The 18,376-nt window shown below is 30.3% G+C and overlaps 7 protein-coding genes and 2 pseudogenes across 9 annotated transcripts, besides 6 other annotated features; 7 read left to right on the top strand and 2 right to left on the bottom strand.

The window, feature by feature from the left end:
* Positions 1 to 3,785: part of a mobile genetic element that runs on past the window's edge.
* TVAGG3_0190200 (uncharacterized protein) lies at positions 22 to 282 on the bottom strand (the record flags this gene model as incomplete). The annotated part of the gene is made up of 1 exon (XM_051225941.1): positions 22 to 282. One exon carries the CDS (start codon positions 280 to 282, stop codon positions 22 to 24), a length of 261 nt encoding a protein of 86 aa, XP_051110927.1.
* TVAGG3_0190190 lies at positions 514 to 752 on the top strand (annotated as a pseudogene). Its single transcript has one exon. A coding segment is annotated over exon 1 (239 nt).
* Positions 3,102 to 3,785: a terminal%2Cinverted (terminal inverted repeat of Maverick-1C transposon ID:TVAGG3_0190180).
* A 702-nt stretch (positions 3,786 to 4,487) lies between these two features.
* TVAGG3_0190170 (YhfA family) lies at positions 4,488 to 4,916 on the top strand (the record flags this gene model as incomplete). Its single annotated transcript, XM_001316334.1, has 1 exon — positions 4,488 to 4,916. One exon carries the CDS (start codon positions 4,488 to 4,490, stop codon positions 4,914 to 4,916), a length of 429 nt encoding a protein of 142 aa, XP_001316369.1.
* Positions 4,917 to 5,141: 225 nt separating this feature from the next.
* Positions 5,142 to 5,179: a terminal%2Cinverted (terminal inverted repeat of MuDR-5_TvMULE4 transposon ID:TVAGG3_0190160).
* Positions 5,142 to 6,322: a mobile genetic element.
* Positions 6,285 to 6,322: a terminal%2Cinverted (terminal inverted repeat of MuDR-5_TvMULE4 transposon ID:TVAGG3_0190160).
* Positions 6,323 to 6,444: 122 nt separating this feature from the next.
* Positions 6,445 to 11,776: a mobile genetic element.
* TVAGG3_0190150 (MULE transposase domain-containing protein) lies at positions 7,306 to 9,558 on the bottom strand (the record flags this gene model as incomplete). The annotated part of the gene is made up of 1 exon (XM_001286891.2): positions 7,306 to 9,558. One exon carries the CDS (start codon positions 9,556 to 9,558, stop codon positions 7,306 to 7,308), a length of 2,253 nt encoding a protein of 750 aa, XP_001286892.2.
* Positions 9,893 to 10,999, top strand: TVAGG3_0190140 (histidine kinase family; the record flags this gene model as incomplete). The annotated part of the gene is made up of 1 exon (XM_001316332.2): positions 9,893 to 10,999. One exon carries the CDS (start codon positions 9,893 to 9,895, stop codon positions 10,997 to 10,999), a length of 1,107 nt encoding a protein of 368 aa, XP_001316367.2.
* Positions 11,777 to 12,230: 454 nt separating the features above from the next.
* On the top strand, positions 12,231 to 12,893 carry TVAGG3_0190120 (glucose import; the record flags this gene model as incomplete). Its single annotated transcript, XM_001316331.1, has 1 exon — positions 12,231 to 12,893. The coding sequence occupies one exon, from the start codon at positions 12,231 to 12,233 to the stop codon at positions 12,891 to 12,893; it is 663 nt and encodes a 220-aa protein (XP_001316366.1).
* Positions 12,894 to 16,728: 3,835 nt separating this feature from the next.
* TVAGG3_0190110 (phage tail repeat-like family) lies at positions 16,729 to 17,547 on the top strand (the record flags this gene model as incomplete). Its single annotated transcript, XM_051225940.1, has 1 exon — positions 16,729 to 17,547. One exon carries the CDS (start codon positions 16,729 to 16,731, stop codon positions 17,545 to 17,547), a length of 819 nt encoding a protein of 272 aa, XP_051110926.1.
* Positions 17,548 to 17,686: 139 nt separating this feature from the next.
* Positions 17,687 to 18,049, top strand: TVAGG3_0190100 (uncharacterized protein; the record flags this gene model as incomplete). Its single annotated transcript, XM_051225939.1, has 1 exon — positions 17,687 to 18,049. The coding sequence occupies one exon, from the start codon at positions 17,687 to 17,689 to the stop codon at positions 18,047 to 18,049; it is 363 nt and encodes a 120-aa protein (XP_051110925.1).
* Positions 18,050 to 18,067: 18 nt separating this feature from the next.
* Positions 18,068 to 18,312, top strand: TVAGG3_0190090 (annotated as a pseudogene). The gene has a single exon. A coding segment is annotated over exon 1 (245 nt).
* The last annotated feature ends 64 nt before the right edge of the window (positions 18,313 to 18,376 follow it).

Below are 18,376 nucleotides of genomic sequence, written 5' to 3'. Positions count from 1 at the left end.
ATTCGGATAAAAATAAACCATTTACTCTTTCTTTGCTTCAGCTTCTTTAGCTTTTGCTTCAGCTTCTTCTCTAGCTTTCTTCGCCAGCAAACGTGGGTTCTTTTGTCTTCCAGCAGCTAATGCAGCAAGTTGTTTTTCACTAAGTTTTCTCTTTGGTCTCTCTGGCTTTTGTTCTTGTTTTTGTTCCTTCAGTTCGGATAAAATTTGCTCACGAATTTCTTTCTTCAATGCTTCAACATCTATGACCCCTTGGGTCTTGTCCGTAGGGCTTGTCTGAGTCATTTGACTGCAGATAAAAAACAAAATTAAAACTTTAACCGATGTAAAATGAGCTTGTCAAAATCAGAGCGAGAGTCTATTATATTAAATGACGCAAGAGGAATACAACATCCTTTCTATTACGTAAGTCAGAGTAAAGATGGTAAAATATACGTAAGAAAAAGAAAGGTTCCATTAGCGAATGCAGAAAGCGACAACATTAATGGTGCATGGCAAGGGTGAAGTCCATGTTAAAACCTTCTGTTCAAACTGAAAAGTCAATAGAACCAGAAGAAAAGAAGCCAGATGTACTTTCAATAACGAACCAAGAGCTTATTGCAAAGTTCGTGAATTTCATTGAAAAACAAACCGAGTCAAAGAACCCTGACCCGCCAGTGAAAGAAGTTGAGACAAAAGAGAATGTACAGTTCATTGAAAATGTCAAGAAACAACTTCCACCACGAATGCCAAGAAGAAGAGTGAGAATAATGAAGTAAATAGATATTTTTATCCGAAGTAAATACATGCAGAACGAACAGTTAAACGAATTTACTCCAGCAGAGCATATTCATCAGATTCGCTCATATTTCGATATCATAGACAATGCAGTTCAAATTGGTGACACTAATAGAAAATATTCTGACGCAAAGATTCCATCACAACCTGGAACTGCTAAAGATAACACATGGGTAACATTCAATCTCTCACCTCCTGGTGAAAATATGTTGGACCTTTACAATACATTCATTACGTATAAAATGGAAGGTCAATTTATTGTAGATAAAGAAATTGGTTCAGGTTCCAATAAAACAAACCCACCAGGATTTTGGATTGGTTTCGATGACGCTTTCTATGCAGTTGCTGGATATCAAATCCTTGCAAATGGTCGTATCGTATATTCTCAAGACAACGCAAGAGAAGAAGCATATATAACTTCAAACTCACAAACTACCGAACAAATAAAGAAAGTAGATGTTTTCTCAAAGACTCGACATGAAGATGTATGGAGTCATTCGGGAACATGCAGAACAGGACAAATTGTTAGTGGTCCAATTACAGCAGGAAAATCATTTGATTTTAAGCTTCGTTTAAGAATTCCTGTTAGAAGATTCCTTCCATTAGAAGCTATTCGATTTATTCCAGCTTTTGCAGGAAACATTCAGCTTAAAGTAAAGTTCAGTAGCGACGCCTTACAATGCACATCTATATCTGTAAATGATATCATTGCTTTCAATCCAACTCTTAAAGTTGCATTTGCTTCAGATTCAAATCCACCGACAAATAAATTTGTTCCATGGAATGAACCATTCACTATGATAACGAAGGCAGTAGAAGCTAGTGGAACAGTTACTATTACAACTGTAACCCAGCAACTATTTCGAACAAAGATGGATTTTAATGAATGTTTCATTCATCCAAAGTCATTCTCTTTAGACCCTAACATTTATACAGAACTTGTAGAACATTATACAAACGAGGCTTTATGTTTTCCTGTTAAAGTTATGGATTGGATTCCTATGGACGGTTCATTCTCAAAGAATACAGATAGTTCAAGTGCAACATTTACAGCAGCTTATACGCCTATTAATGTTAAAAGTATTTGGGCACTATTTAGAAAGAAAGACAACTATTATGTTAATTTTGAGAACCCTAAGTTTAAATATCTTCAGCTTTCCATGGGAGCTTATGGAAATATGCCTGCAGAACCTGAAAAATCATATGGACCTGTATTTTATGAAATGGTTGCGAACGCTTGCAATACAAACAATGATATGATAGGATTTAATGAAGATGTTATGAGGTCATTGGTGGATGATGGTAGTGTGGAACATAAATGGGATAGCTATGACAACACACATTTCTTATGTGGTTTTCCAACAGAAGTGGACTTTTGCTTCCAGCAAGGTCAAACATCTACTGCTCCAATAACATACAAATTGTCTGTTAAAGGACCTATTGAACTAGCAACTGAAAAGTACCAAAGCCACTTATTGGATTTATGAGGGATTGTTGCTTTGCCATTCAGGTGCGTGCTAATGGCATCCAATAATAAGATTGATGACTATAACTTAGCTACGGACGACAGTGAGGAATAAAGGATGAACGTTTATTTTTAAAGCTTATAAATGAGTTCTTCATCAAGCTCTCGTGAACCTTCACCATCTATGAAACAAACTTTACCAAACGATTATGGAGCACCTATTGAATATTTCTTACGAGCTGCACAATGGCAAAGAGCAGTCTCACCAAGGTTAGGTGTTCCACCAGCTCCTGTCAAAAATAGCATTTGGTCAAGTCCTTATATAAAATATGGTCTCCCACTAGGTTTGCTAGCTACAGCAGGAGCAGTTATGATGTTGAAAAGAAATAAAGCAAATGTTGTAAATAATACTGAAGTAGCTGAAGTTAAACAAACTCGAAAACAACGCCTTCACAAGCAAACCTTCAATGACTCCTGAACCTATGGAAGTACAAACTCCTGTTCAAAAGTCAACTCCTAAACCGACTCCAACATTTAAACCAGAACCTACTCCTCAAATAAATCGTAAAACTCCTGCGTTTCCTTACTGAAAAAATAACGTTATTTTTATTTAATATTAAAATTTTTATTTGATTGAAATGACAAATAAAGTCACTGAAGCAATGAAACAAAAGTTTTTGGTAGAATACATTAAATAAGGAACTATTCCAGAAGGTTTTTACATTCATACTATGAAGGATGGTAGAGTTCAGTTTAGAAAGATAAAGCAACCATTAGATAAAGAAGGAATTTTGAGAAAGATTAAACTTCATGAGGACAACATTGCTGAACTTAAGAAGAAGTTAGAAGAGTTGGAGAAAGGAGAGAGTATAAAGCAATGAATTCAACAGGGTAGAAATGAGGTTAGAAATCGGGTTAGATCTCACCACTTCACCTAAATTTATTTTTTGTGCTATGTTTTCTACGTGTGAGGAGGGGTGATATCATTTTATTTTTTATTTTATTTTTTAAAATTATTTTTATTTTATTTGGATTAATGACAGAACAAAAGCAACTCATACAAATCAAAACATATAACAAACATACATTTAAACATTTATTCTTCCTTCCTGAGCATAACATGTTCTTTCAAATACATCCGAGACCAGTTGACTTTTCATTGACTGTTTATAAAGATAGAAATAGTTATATCATTAAACCATACGATGATGAAGGTAAGTTATGTAAATTGTACGTTAAGAAGTTAGAGAAAGTTTATGGCTTCAAGTATGACTACAATAGGGTTAACACTGATGATGAAGATATTGAGGAAAATTTATGAGAACATTAGTGAAGTTGTTAGTGAGAACGATAGTGAGAACGTTTATTTTTTACATTAGTGAGTTTGTTAGTGAAGTGGTTGGCGGCTTTGTAAATATTTAAGGTTAAGTTAGTTTTTGCGTTCATGTTGTAAAATATACGTTAACGGTTTTGTAAAGTGTCAAATTCACAAGTATTGGGTAAGGTGGAACGCAGTGCCACCATACCCAAGACTTGTATACTAACTATAATTTCAGATGTTTGGGCTGTTGGAGTCACATTATATTTATTAGCAACACGGAAATACCCATTTTTCTCTCTTGATATCGAAGAATTGAAAAAGAAAATAGCGTCTGGCAAATTTGATGAAACTGAAGTTGAAGATCTATTACTTCGAGATGTTATTATACGCTGTTTAGATATAAATCCAAAGTATAGAATTACCTGCAGCGAAATTTTGGAAATGCCGTACTTCAAACCAAGGCAGCTCCCAGAGATCCCACTCAGCGCTATCAATAGAATTAATTCAAATATGTTTATAGTCAAACCTAGAATTAGCGAAAGGAAATCAATGTTCGCTCTCTTGAAATCTTCACGCTTAAACGTACTTGAACACAGGTGTCATAAGTAGATGGATATTTATTAGTTTTATTCTTTTTTTGCAATTGTTTGTTATTATCAGTAAAGGAAATTAAATTTGGGAATTTTTATCAACGAATCATCGTTGGTGAATATTTTAGTTGAACTCTGAATCTCTATTTTGGTTATATTTCGTATCTATCTTCGAATCTTAATTCCCACATTTGTGAACTCAAAGTATGAGTAATTTCGTCAAATCACTGGAATATTATGATCCTATTCACACTCAATGTTACCAATGCATTGACCATTCATTAATTTGCAGTTTCATGTTTTATACTTTCAATTCCGATAATTATTTCTGACAAAAATGAGTTTGATAGCGACTCCATCTCGCTCTTTTGCAAAGATTACTACAAAACTTGTAGATGGATTTGATTGGATATCCAAGAATGAAGAGGGAAAATCAATGATCTTTTCAACAGGAGATAATGGAAAATATCCAGATCCTCCAGAGGCACTTGTAATGGCATTAGGCGCTTGTGCTGGTGCTACAGTTAAATCAATATTTGATTTCAAGAAGTACAAATATTCAAAGCTTGATTTAGACCTTGAATACGAATACACAAAAGTACCACAAACCAGAGTCGAAACGATCAATGTTACTATCAATACTGATGCTGAAATTGAACCAGATAGAATGAAAAAGATTATCGAGACTACTGAAAATAAGGGATGCTATGTTGCTGGATCTCTTAAATACCAAGTTAACTTAAAGATGACATACAAAAAATTTTAAAGACACGAACTGTTATAAATAATTGATCAAGTTTACAAATTTTAAAATTTTTTTCCTCCAAATTATGTTTCATAATCATAATCATTTTTAAACAACCATTTTTTATGTTCAAAAATTAATTATCTGAAACTGTTGCTGTTCTAAATTTTATATATGATTAAATAGAACATTATCTTGCTGCAATTCAATAAACAATACTTTTACTCAAAATACGCATGAGAAATGGAGTGGGGGACAAACTCGCCCATTGTCACTTTTTCATTAACCTTAAACTTGTAATTTTCATTATTTTTAATTAACCTTATTTCGTTCCCAATTCCTGATTTATTTTATTCACTTACTATTAAAAGTCACATTTTAATAAAATATAATAATTTATTTATAGCATTTTTTACTATACTGTAATAAAAAATTAATTATAATAAATTAAATGTTTATTAAATCAAATGTTTTCTTTGCAATAATATTTTTAATGTTGAGTAAACAATGTTGGGATCAAGTGTATCATTTTTCAGACCTTTCTGAACAGCTTCAAGCATACTGCTGCATTCGACTTTTTTTAAATTGTGTCATTTCTTCGAAATCTCTTGTGACTTTTTTGATAACTTTAACACTTCTCTCTGAATCCAGACCTTTAATTTGCAAAGTAAGATCATGAGATAATAGCAATATATGTTTAAACCAACTTATATTTTGGTTGTACACCACTTGTATGTGCCGGATACCATTGTGTCAAATTTTTTCTGAAATTAACTTTAAAAGTACTAAGTAAGATCATGAGATATAGCAATATATGTTTAAACCAACTTATATTTTGGTTGTACACCACTTGTATATGCCGGATACCATTGTGTCAAATTTTTTCTGAAATTAACTTTAAAAGTACTAAGTAAGATCATGAGATATAGCAATATATGTTTAAACCAACTTATATTTTGGTTGTACACCACTTGTATATGCCGGATACCATTGTGTCAAATTTTTTCTGAAATTAACTTTAAAAGTACTAAGTAAGATCATGAGATATAGCAATATATGTTTAAACCAACTTATATTTTGGTTGTACACCACTTGTATATGCCGGATACCATTGTGTCAAATTTTTTCTGAAATTAACTTTAAAAGTACTAAGTAAGATCATGAGATATAGCAATATATGTTTAAACCAACTTATATTTTGGTTGTACACCACTTGTATATGCCGGATACCATTGTGTCAAATTTTTTCTGAAATTAACTTTAAAAGTACTAAGTAAGATCATTTATTTTTGCATAATATAATGCCAATATGGTTTCTTTTGATTTTATTTCATTTATAAGCAAATCAGATTTACCCAAAAACTCCACTCCATAAGCGTTCATTTGCGAAATTAAAAAGTGACAATGGGCTAGTCTGTCCCTTTCTCGCTGTTCTAAATTTTATATATGATTGAATAGAACATTATCTTGCTGCAATTCAATAAACAATACTTTTACTCAAAATACGCATGAGAAATGCATCACGATCATTAAAATAAATTATATGCTTGGGCGCGTAAAGGGTTGGCGTCCTAAGGCGTCCTGATGTAAACTATTCAATTTTTGAGAAGTTTACACCATAATTGAATAGTTTATGGCGTCCTGAGAGGAGATTTCAATGGGTATGGCGTCCTAAAAAATAGAAGAAAATGATTTTTTCTCGATTTTTCTAGAAATTGAATTTTTTAAAAAAGAAAAAAATCAAAACGTATACATTCAAGAAAGACTATAAATGAAGATTTTTCTATTTTTTTTTCATTCTAAAACATCTTTTTTTGGATAATTTTTTTAATAAATATGTAAGAAAGATTGAAGAAAAAGTAAATTTACTTTAAGAAAATTCGTTTTACATGATGTAAGACCCATAACAACTATAAATATTCAATTATTTAAAATAAAAAAAGAAAAACAGATTAAATGTATCTCACATCAAAATCCATTGACCTAAGGATGTTAAGTTTCTGTTTTTAAAAGTTGATATTTTTTTTTAATTTTAAGAAAATTAATAGCATGTTTTTAGACAATAGGAGTGTAATGATATTGACTAAACAGAAATGAGAGAATAGAGATATAATTTTGATAAGCAATATTGCGAACAAATTCTGAAGTAAAATCGCGATCAATAATTGAAAATTACGATCATGTACTGAAAAATGACGATCGAATTGAATGAATAGAATTATATCTAAGAAAAAATAAATTGTATTTAGAAGATGAACAAAGAAAGGTGTATGCTAAAAATCATTTAACAATAAATGGAAATAAAACGAAATTGTTAAAAGAAAAAATGAAAATTGTTAAATAATATATATTATTTTTTAGTCATAAGAATAAAAATATAGTAGTTATAAAAGGAATTAGACTTCATATATCAATTCTTTTTCTCTGTAGATGTGGAACGTTTGCTTTTCGATCTCTTTCGATGAACTTGAAAATATAAGTTATTATCGCTGAGAATCCTTTCCGAAATAGGAGCTTTACGTTTAGGAGGATTGTCGGATGAATTTTGTTTTTTATTGTTTGATTTTGTTGTTATGGAAGATTTTTTCTTATTTTTTTCAGAATTTTGCTTGCTATTAACTGAAACTTGTTTTGACGGCCCAACAATAGCATTTGTAGTAGGAAGAATTCCCAATAACGAGCGCATTTTCGATAATTGTTTTTCAATATGATCAAGAAGGTCCAGCTTATGTTCTAGATTACTAGACATTTGATTTGTAGAAGGATGGTTTTGATTTTCTGGTTCTAAATCTGTAGAGTCTGCAATATTTGAATTTTCGGAGCGAATTGGAGCATCTGAACCTTGATTTGTATCGGCTTGCTCAAAATTAGTTTGAATTGGAGTGGATGAATTAAAATCTGGATGATTTAATGTTTCATTAAATAATGCCATAATTTTTTCTCTTTTTTCATTAATAAACTTAGTGATCATTGTATCTTTATCTGTTAGATCGATCGATTTGAGTATATCTGCATCATGAACTGGAATATTTTCGAACAATGAACTCGATTCTATGGAACCATATGGAGAAATCTCGTTCTGAGCCAAAGAAAGATCACTTACGTTGTATTGTTTGATAGAAAAAATTGTTTTCTCAAGTTCTTTTTGAAAGCAGTCAAGAATATAATTTTTGTAGCTATCAGTGATAACGGTTTTTATATGGCGCTCGATCTTCTGGTTATTTTTGATGGCGTTATATTTATCTAATTGGATTTGAGATATCTTCTTAATAGCTTCATAAATGTTTGGATGTTTTAACGAAGAAAATTCTGAATGCATACTCTCGAGGCAATCATTAGTGAATATTGCAGTTGCATTATTATATTGAGATATTAAATTGTAGTGCGGCAACCAAACTTTGTTGAAATAATCAATATAATCTTTGATCGAATCAACTTTATTTTGATTAATTATATGCATTGTAAGTACAAATTCTTCATGAGACATGAATGGAGTAATAGAATATAGCTTAAATAAAGAATTTTGTAAAGTATTGAAATTTTTTGTATAAAGTGCTACAAGTTTCCTGTGTAAAGCTTGTTTGAAATGAAATAGGCATCCAATTATACGGACTTTAGGGAAAATTTGTTGAAGTGCCTCTATCATTCCCTTTTCAAAATCACAATGAATTTGAATTAGCTTTGAAAATTGAATACCCTTGACAGTAAAAATATATTCAAATGCCTTCTTATAAGATTCAAATGTGCGGTTTTTCATGAATATAAATAAAAGTGGTAGATATTGATTTGTTGAAGGTTCACAAATCATAATTGTTAGCATCTGTCCTTTTTGAAAATGTTTTGGTGTAATTTTAAAAGTTCCATCGCAAAATAAATCTGTGGCTTCTTTTGCAAATTGAATTGCCTTCTCAAAACCAAAAAACATCGTCTCACAATTTGCTTGAAAATCATGGCCAATGAAAAACTGCTCGCCATTTATTAAACAAAAATTAGCAATTTCATCGTCTGTAATTTTTTCTCCAACAGAAAATTTTCTGGACTTATTATAAACTTCCCTGACCAATGAATCTTTAATTAATGGGTTTTCATCAGTACCAACAGCAAGTTCTGTCATAAATTTTTTAATCTGCTGAAAAGTGCCGTTGTCTTCAGAAAATTTTGCCATTGCCTTATTGTATATTTCTGTCAGAGTCATTGATTTATGAAGATCATTTTTTTCATTTTGTAACTTTTTAAATTGTCTGCATTCGGGTATATGTTCCTTTTGTAAATCTTCGGAAACTGAACTGTTCTCAATTTTAACTAAATAACGTGCTTGACAAGAATGATCGATGCAACGGTAGTAACGTTCAATATTATTTGAATTAATAATATTTGTATGATCATGCGAATAAAGCATATCTTTGCGAACAATTGTATCAGGATATTTTCCAGTAACTGCGGGAATATTTTTAACTGCAATATAACTAAAATATCTTCTGACAGCTTTAGATTCATTTTCGGCGTATTTAATATTAAAATATTGAAGAACTTGTTTGATTATATTCGTTTTTTCATCTCTCGATGTTGATTTTTGGTATTTATCAGATTGTTCCCTGATAAATATTTTATTTTCGTCTGTAAAGTTTGCTCTTTTTTGATTAAATATAGATGATTTTCCCATTAAAAAATGAAATGATGCAAAATTTACGAAAACCGTTCGAAAATTGAATCAAAAATGAAAAGTAATACTTAAATGAGGAATTCTTTGAGATATTGGTCTTAGATTGAATGTAGCGTCATTCTTATATAGAATATATATTCATATCATCGGAAATATGATAAAAAGCATATAATAAATGTCAAAAAAGTGAACAAATAAGCAAAGATATTTTTTAAAAAACAATGAAAAGTAATACTTAAATGAGGAATTCTTTGAGATATTGGTCTTAGATTGAATGTAGCGTCACAAATTTCACAAATATAATTTACTATACAATTTTATTCATTTTTTTAAAATGGCTGACGACAGTCTGTATCAACTAACTCAACTAGTCAAGCATAATGATTATTCTTCGGATTCATTAAATCAACTTTATCAATGCATAAGTACAATGACAGAAAGATCAATTGGATGCTTGAATTGGGATAAATTTTTCAAAAAAATCACAGTGACTGATGAAGTTCTTTTACATTTTTTAGCATCCGTTTTAAACATTGAAAAGATATCAGAATGTTTCAAGGATTCTATTTTTTATCACAATATTAATCTTGAAAAATTCAGTAATTTAACTGAAACAGAACAACAAACAATTTTAAATTCCTACAAAGCGGATAAATTTACATATTACATAATGTGCTCACAAATTGTAAAATCAAACTGGAACAATTTATCCCAAACTTTAGTTAATATTGCAAATCAATATTTGCCATTTTTAGATGAAGAAAAGCAAATATATATATTTACTGAAATAACTGGCAATTATCAAAATTTTGAAATTTCAGTTGCAAACTTGTTACTTTTTTATGAAAACAATGAAGAAAAATTAAGCAACTGTTTTAATTTAACATTGTTCCAGCAAATTTATTCCAAAAATGGAATCGAGCAAATGATATTTTTTGCTGCAAATACAATTTGTTGCAATAACACTTCTATCAATTTTTACAATCTCCTTGAAATTGAAGAAATGAATCCATTTGATTTTTTTTATTTCTCAATTCAATATAAAGAGATATTAAATTGCGATGATTTTCCAAAAGTTACAGAAGTAATCACAGGTTTAATCTCAGCTTCAAATATTAATGCTATTATGCGAATTTGCCAAAAAATTTTGGATAAAATTACATTTTATAAATGTAATTATTGCCATATTACCTCAATATGGAATTTTATCACAAATGCAGCAATAATTCTTCCTGATGAAGATTTATTAATCAAATTATTAAAATTCATAGAAAAAACAGAAAAAGCAACAGATGAATTATTCGAACCGGAGAATGATTTGGGTTTCTATGAATATTTAAATTCGATTTTCTCAGATATTACATCTGCGAGAAATAAGCAATTTCTCTTGGAATTTCTAAATACCCATGAAGATGACTTCACTTATGATCAAACATTGTGAGGTAATTTTTGATCAACAAATTAATTGAAATTCCGATCAAAAAAAAATTCACAAATTGGATCAAAAAAATCGAATCTCAAGTTAAAAATAAAAAATTTCTACATTTTTATCAAATTTAGATTTTTTTTTTCAAATCATGCGAATTGATTGAATAATTGCATATTTTATCCCATGCATCTAGAAGTATGTGTAATATTTTTGCTTTCATCACGAAATTGTCGAATTTGATCTTAATTTTTTTTGAAAAATATACTTTTAGAAAAAGAAATAGTGATTGAATAGCTGCCCATGCTGTAAAAGGGTTATTTTTACAAGTAAAAAAATTGTTATTTTTCGAGCAAGTCGAGGCTTTTTTACCATCTTATTTTTGAAAAATTTACGAAAAATTATATCTGAAAAAACGCTTCATTTTGATATCTTACAATGATAAAATACCAATGTTGATGGGATATAATAGCTACACCTGGACATCTACTACATTAATGCGTATGACAGGTAAAGTTGATTTCAAAAGTATAGCCTGGAAAGATTACAATAAATCAACGATAATTCAAAAAATTTTCTTATAAGTTAACATAATAAAAATTTAATTTTTATATTGCTTGTATTATACTTAAGTATATAATATATTTAAATCTTAGAATGAAAATTCGGGACGCCCTAGCTATTCAATTTTCCCTTAGGACGCCCATAAACCTCTCAAAAATGTGATGTAAATATCACAATTTTGAGAAATTTACACTAGGACGCCTTAGGACGCCAACCCCCTTTTTTACCATATGCTTTCTCCAAAATATAGTATTTTACTTATTTAAAGAAATAAATATGAAACTTTCATTACAAGCTTTACCATGGTTCATAAATTATTAATGGACGAATATTCTATTGAATTGGAATTGATAATTAGGGAAATTCTGATCGTTTTTTATTCAATTTTTTTCTATAGATGATTCTTTTATCTAATCTCATATCAACTTGAATGATTAATTTTTTTGAGGCGATTGTCGCCGAGAAAACATTATGGCCAAATGTTGTTTCAAATTTTCAAAAAAATTTTCAATTTTTTATAGAGATAAAATCGATCATAATTAGCTTCTTTACAATTTTTATAAGTTAAATAATTTATTTGGTTGTTTATTTTTTGAATATGAATTGAAATTATTTTCTCAAAAATACTTCATTTATGTTAAAGTACTTCCGATAAGAACTTTTGTATGGCCTTATCATAACAATGCCACTTATTAACTTCGGTTTCTGCATTGTGTTTAGTTCTCCAACAGTACCTCTGTTTCGAGATGAATGGAGAGCACCTTCGATTCAAACCACAATTTTCAATGCAATATTATCCTTAGCAGCAGTTGTCGGACCTTTTGTAGCAAATGGATTACTGAAATTCTTTAATCAAAAAGTTTGCTATTTCATTTTGCAGATATTTGCTTGCTTGTTCTTTTTGCTAATGCTTCTAGCAAATTCGAAAAAAATTTATGTCATGATTATCTTGAGAGCACTTGAAGGAGTAATAATGGGTGCAACTTCTACAATTTGCCCAACAATGCTCATTGAAGTATCTCCAAAAGGAATGACCGGATTTTTGGGTAATCTTGGTCAACTTGGTCGTTGTATTGGTGCATTTGTACTTTACTTGGTTGGCAATTGGACCGTAAATCTCAAAAGAGAAAGAAGACATTTGCAAGCTTTGATTCTTATGTGCGGAATCTTTAATTTTATTAGCAGTCTCTTGATTTGGTTTGTCCCAAACAACTTTAGAGGCTCTGATAATTCATCTGAAGAAACAAATGAAGAAATTGACAATCAGGATAACAATAAAGATGCAGAAGAAAAAGAGTCAATTCTAGAAAAGAAATACTTGGGAAAGCTTGCTGTGGGTATCTGATTGATGATTATACAACAGTTTTCAGGAATCAATGCAATTTCAACAAATCTGGATGATGATTTTAGAGATGCTGGCGTTCCTTTAGATTCTGGAATTTGCGCTGCAATTACTGTTGCATTCCAGATCCTGGCAGTCTTCTTAACTTCATTCCTTGTTGATAAAGTTGGAAGAAAGCCGTTATTTACTATTTCTTGCGTTGGCTGTGGAGCTACATTGTTTATTTTCTCAATGAACTACCAGTATAAATGGTCCAACTGGATCTCTTGAATATGCATATGCCTGTACATGTTCTTCTTCGGAGTTGCACTTGGACCTGTTCCTTGGTATATTATTCCAGAGATCAATCGGAAATTCAATTATCTGTATTGTGAATCAATTGTTCGCTTTCATTGTTATTTTCTTATTCCCAATTATGAGGGGAAACAAAGATGAATCAACTGGAAAATATGTTGGTGGTATTGGTTTTATGTCATCACTTGTAATTTTTGCAGTTATTGGCCTTCTAGGAGGCATTTTCGGCTTCTTCTTCATTACAGAACCAAATGCCGAAAATTCTGTAGAAGATAAATCAGCTGATATTGCAGAAAAGCCATAATTGCACACAAATATATAATATTATTATAGTGAAGAAATATATCTTTTTCATTTTATCAGAAGTCTTTCGAAAAGTGACAGATCCTCAACATGAAATAGATTAGGAATAGAATTTACTTATGATTCGCTTATATACACAACAATATCCAGTAATGAAGTTCGTACTGGCACAATGAACAACGGTCCGGCCTATAAGACATGCCCAACAAATTTAGTAATCCCTAAATTTGTTTATTATAATAATATTGAGTTTTCAGTTGTTGGAATTGGAAGAGAATCATTTTCTAGATGCCGCACAAATAACCTCACAATCCCCAATTCACTTAGATTTATCGAATATGGTGGACTTGATATGATGGATTTTAAGTATTTCAGTGGGATTCCACAATGTTTAGAAAGAATTGAAAAATATGCTCTATCTAGTAATTATTTTGACTATTATACTACTCCAAAATCCTTAATTTCCATAGGAATTGCAGCCTTTTGCAATCTACCTAATTTAGCAGGATTTTCTGTTGATCCCAAGAATCCTAATTATTGTTCTGACGAATTTGGATCTTTGTATACTAAAGATCAATCTGTCTTGATTCATAGTCCTTCTCTGTAAGGTACTTCGAAATTTCAAAGAAATGTAAAGTTATCAATTATCGAGCAATTTGTAAACCCAATTTAACCCGAATTGTCTTTCCTATGTCTGTCGAAATTATTTCCCAGTGGGCAATTGAAGGTACACGATCTTGTATTGAGATTGTTATTATTGGAGAGCTTAAATCAATTTCAAATTCTGCGTTTCATAATATTTATAAAAATTCTTCATTTTTATTTATGGGAGGGAGTTTCATTAAAAATAAGATTTTCTCTTCCAATATTGACAATGTTAGCGTTTGCAATGGCTATAGATATCAGACATTAGGTTCAATTTCACCTATAAATATTCTTGATACTTGCTATGCTCATATTATTTGCTACACAGTGAGGCAACAGAGTTCTTTGATCGATATAAGGCCATTCATTTTTGTTTTCCTTTCAATATAATTTTTTTATTTGATTTGCAGCCATTTGTACTTCTTAATGACATATAATTGAACCAGATATTATGAATTTATTAAAAATAGCTATGTACTCAAATATTTTTTTTTGCTTAATTTTCACATGAGTGTATATCTCGATAAGAGCATAATGATGATAAAGATGTACATATGTATGCTTATATTCAATTACAAATATTAATATTCTAATATATATACTCTTTAATATAAACAAAAAATATACAATAATACCCTACATTCCCAACTTCTGGAAAACGGTTTTTCACCCTTATGATCAGTTTCAGACACTTTGGGAGTCTCCCAAACTTTGATATTTTGCATTATGATAGAGAAACGTGTCTAGTTTAACGCACAGTTGTTTTAAAGGCAAATGATGATATCACATGAAATTATCAAATTATCAAATTTTGAAGTACCAGTCCAAAGGGTTAATTAGATCCTACACAGATGTGCGATAGTGAAACATATATGTTCTTGATTTGAGAAGTCCTACTGATAGAGGTATGAATCTCACAGCTTTGTGTGAGTGTGTCTGACACTTGTATAGAGTGGAATATGCGCCGACATATATTATATAATAACATGTAGTTGATAATTATGAAAAAATAGAATTCGATGCGAATGATATTGAAAGTTGTTTTGTAATTTGATATTTTTCTTATATGTGTTAATTAGTAAATGGCTTGTTTGTTGTGATCGTACTGTGAAAAATGAAAGGTATTTTAAATTAAAAAAATGAGATTTTGAGATATCTCGAGAATTAAGAATTTATTATGTATTTGACTTTTATATAACTATGTGTAAAGGATCTCGATGTCTATATGCTTTAAATAAAATTAAATAAAATGAGATAAAAAATTAAAATGGACAAGAAGATATATGGAAATGTAATTTGTATTGTGTTGGTTGTTGGCAAAATGATTTTAATACAGATTTAAGGATTTGGAATGGATTTGAAATTAAATGATTTTATTTCAAGGAGTAATAAGATTTTGAACTGGTTTTTATTTTGTAAATGTAAACTCCTTCCATAGGATATGTATTAGAAAGATAAATTTTAAACTTTTTGAAAGAATTGTTTTTTTGTTGAGCGATTTTCTCATATTTAATAATATATTTAAGTTGGCGTATCTTACGCCCTTCCAAAAATATGTATTAGAAAGATAAATTTTAAACTTTTTGAAAGAATTGTTTTTTTGTTGAGTGATTTTCTCATATTTAATAATATATTTAAGTTGGCGTATCTTACGCCCTTCCAAAAATATGTATTAGAAAGATAAATTTTAAACTTTTTGAAAGAATTGTTTTTTTGTTGAGCGATTTTCTCATATTTAATAATATATTTAAGTTGGCGTATCTTACGCCCTTCCAAAAATATGTATTAGAAAGATAAATTTTAAACTTTTTGAAAGAATTGTTTTTTTGTTGAGCGATTTTCTCATATTTAATAATATATTTAAGTTGGCGTATCTTACGCCCTTCCAAAAATATGTATTAGAAAGATAAATTTTAAACTTTTTGAAAGAATTGTTTTTTTGTTGAGCGATTTTCTCATATTTAATAATATATTTAAGTTGGCGTATCTTACGCCCTTCCAAAAATATGTATTAGAAAGATAAATTTTAAACTTTTTGAAAGAATTGTTTTTTTGTTGAGCGATTTTCTCATATTTAATAATATATTTAAGTTGGCGTATCTTACGCCCTTCCAAAAATATGTATTAGAAAGATAAATTTTAAACTTTTTGAAAGAATTGTTTTTTTGTTGAGCGATTTTCTCATATTTAATAATATATTTAAGTTGGCGTATCTTACGCCCTTCCAAAAATATGTATTAGAAAGATAAATTTTAAACTTTTTGAAAGAATTGTTTTTTTGTTGAGTGATTTTCTCATATTTAATAATATATTTAAAAAAAAAAAAAAAAAAAAAGGTAGTGGGGCTTCCAGGCACTTCGTGCCCTCTAGCCCCGAAGATGTTTAGTATAAATGAAGTTTTTATTCGGAAAATTGTTAGTCTTCTGGTGTGAATTCGGAGGACTCTTCTTCTTCCTCCATTGCTTCTGGGAAGAAGCCTTCTTCTGGGTCGAAAACATTATATAATGTTTCACTTTTCACAAATTATATATGTTTTCATGTTTTGTCACTTTTCTGTCACTTTTCAGGAAAAAAACATTTTTATTATTATATATAAATGAATTTTACAAAACCTCCGTTACCGTTCTTTGGAAATAAGAGTAAATGTAAAGATATTATATTGAGAGAACTTAAGAAACTACCGAATGGTCTAACATTTGTAGATTTGTTCGGTGGAAGTTTCTATATATCCCATTTGTGCCATACAATATTCCCAGACTCAAAGATTATATGCAATGACTTCGACAACTATATGGACCGTCTCAAACATATACCAGACACAAACAATATATTGAAAGAGTTAAAAGAAAAGATTCAGATAGGTAAGATGGAACGTATACCATTAGATAACAAAAATATTGTGAGAGAGGTTTTGAAAAAAGCAGAATATATAGACTGGGATAGTATATCTGCTAGACTATTATATAGTGGTTCTATAAGAGTTCATGACATTGAAACACTTATGTCAAAAGTTTTATATCTTAACTATACAAATGTTTTCAAAGAGGACATAGAAAAATATATTGAGGGTATAGAGTTTGTGAGATGTCATTGGACAGATTTGTATGAAAAATATAAAGACAAGGAAAATGTTTTCTTTATAGTGGACCCGCCGTTCTATAACACATGGGATTTTCAATACCAAGTAGACTGGACTTTGAGAGACTCTTTAGAAACTTTAGACGTTATACATAACCATCCATGCTTTTACTTTACATCCGATAAAAGTGGTTTGGAAACCGTTATGAGATGGTTAGAGGACATACATGACTATGAGTTTATATATGACAAGATAGAATATGAGAGAGGTCCTATAAACTGGAGAAAGTGTCACAATAAAGAAATTTTATTAGTAAGTAAATGTGGTTTGAAATAGGACTACTTGTTTTAGGTTTTTTCCATTGTGTCATTTATTTCTTTGACGTGGCAGAAAAGTACAGAGAATATGAAGATGAACCAATGCCTGCAAATGTTCAGTATATGTACTCGTAAGAGATATTTTTATCTAATATTAAATGGACGCACAGAACTTAGCGAATGCACAGCAACCTGGACAACCAAACCCAGAGAATATTCCAAATGAAGTTAGAATACAAACTGCAATGGCAAACTATGGTCAAGTGCCAACAGATGTACAAATGCAAACTGCCATGTCAAATGACGCTGCGTTAGGTTTGCCACCATGGTATGCAAATATGAGATGGAAAGAGTTTTATACAAACCCTGAAGTGGGATATAAACAACTTTATGCAGATGACGCGAACACAGGAGTTGACCCAGAATATGTTTTCTACCAGAGGAGAAACAGAATGTATGAGCTCCAGTTAAAGAATGCTATGGAACTCAACAGGAAACGTAAGAGACTAGGCGGACATTAGATTTTTACATATAGTAAAATGGGTTTCTTCAGTAAGATAGGAAACTTCTTTCGAAATGTTGGAAGAGGTATATGGAATGGAATAAAAACCGTAGGAAGAGGAATTTGGAACGGTGTCAAAAATATTGGTAAAGGGTAGGTCAGTTTGTTGGTATTATACCTAAAGACCCTGAACCAGAAGAGCAAGCTCCTGTTATACAACAGCCTGAACCTGCACCACAGTCTAGTTGGCAACTAAATCCAACACCACAACCGGTATATTAAAAAATTATATTTTTACCGTTCGATAGTAGTTGTATATGAAACTAAGTTCTAAGTAAAACGCATG

The sequence above is a fragment of the Trichomonas vaginalis genome, chromosome IV (genome assembly GCF_026262505.1).
Source record: "Trichomonas vaginalis G3 chromosome IV, whole genome shotgun sequence".
Lineage (NCBI taxonomy): Eukaryota > Parabasalia > Trichomonadida > Trichomonadidae > Trichomonas > Trichomonas vaginalis.
The sequence above is the reverse complement of the archived record's forward strand: the minus strand, read 5'-3'. Positions and strand labels throughout refer to the sequence as shown.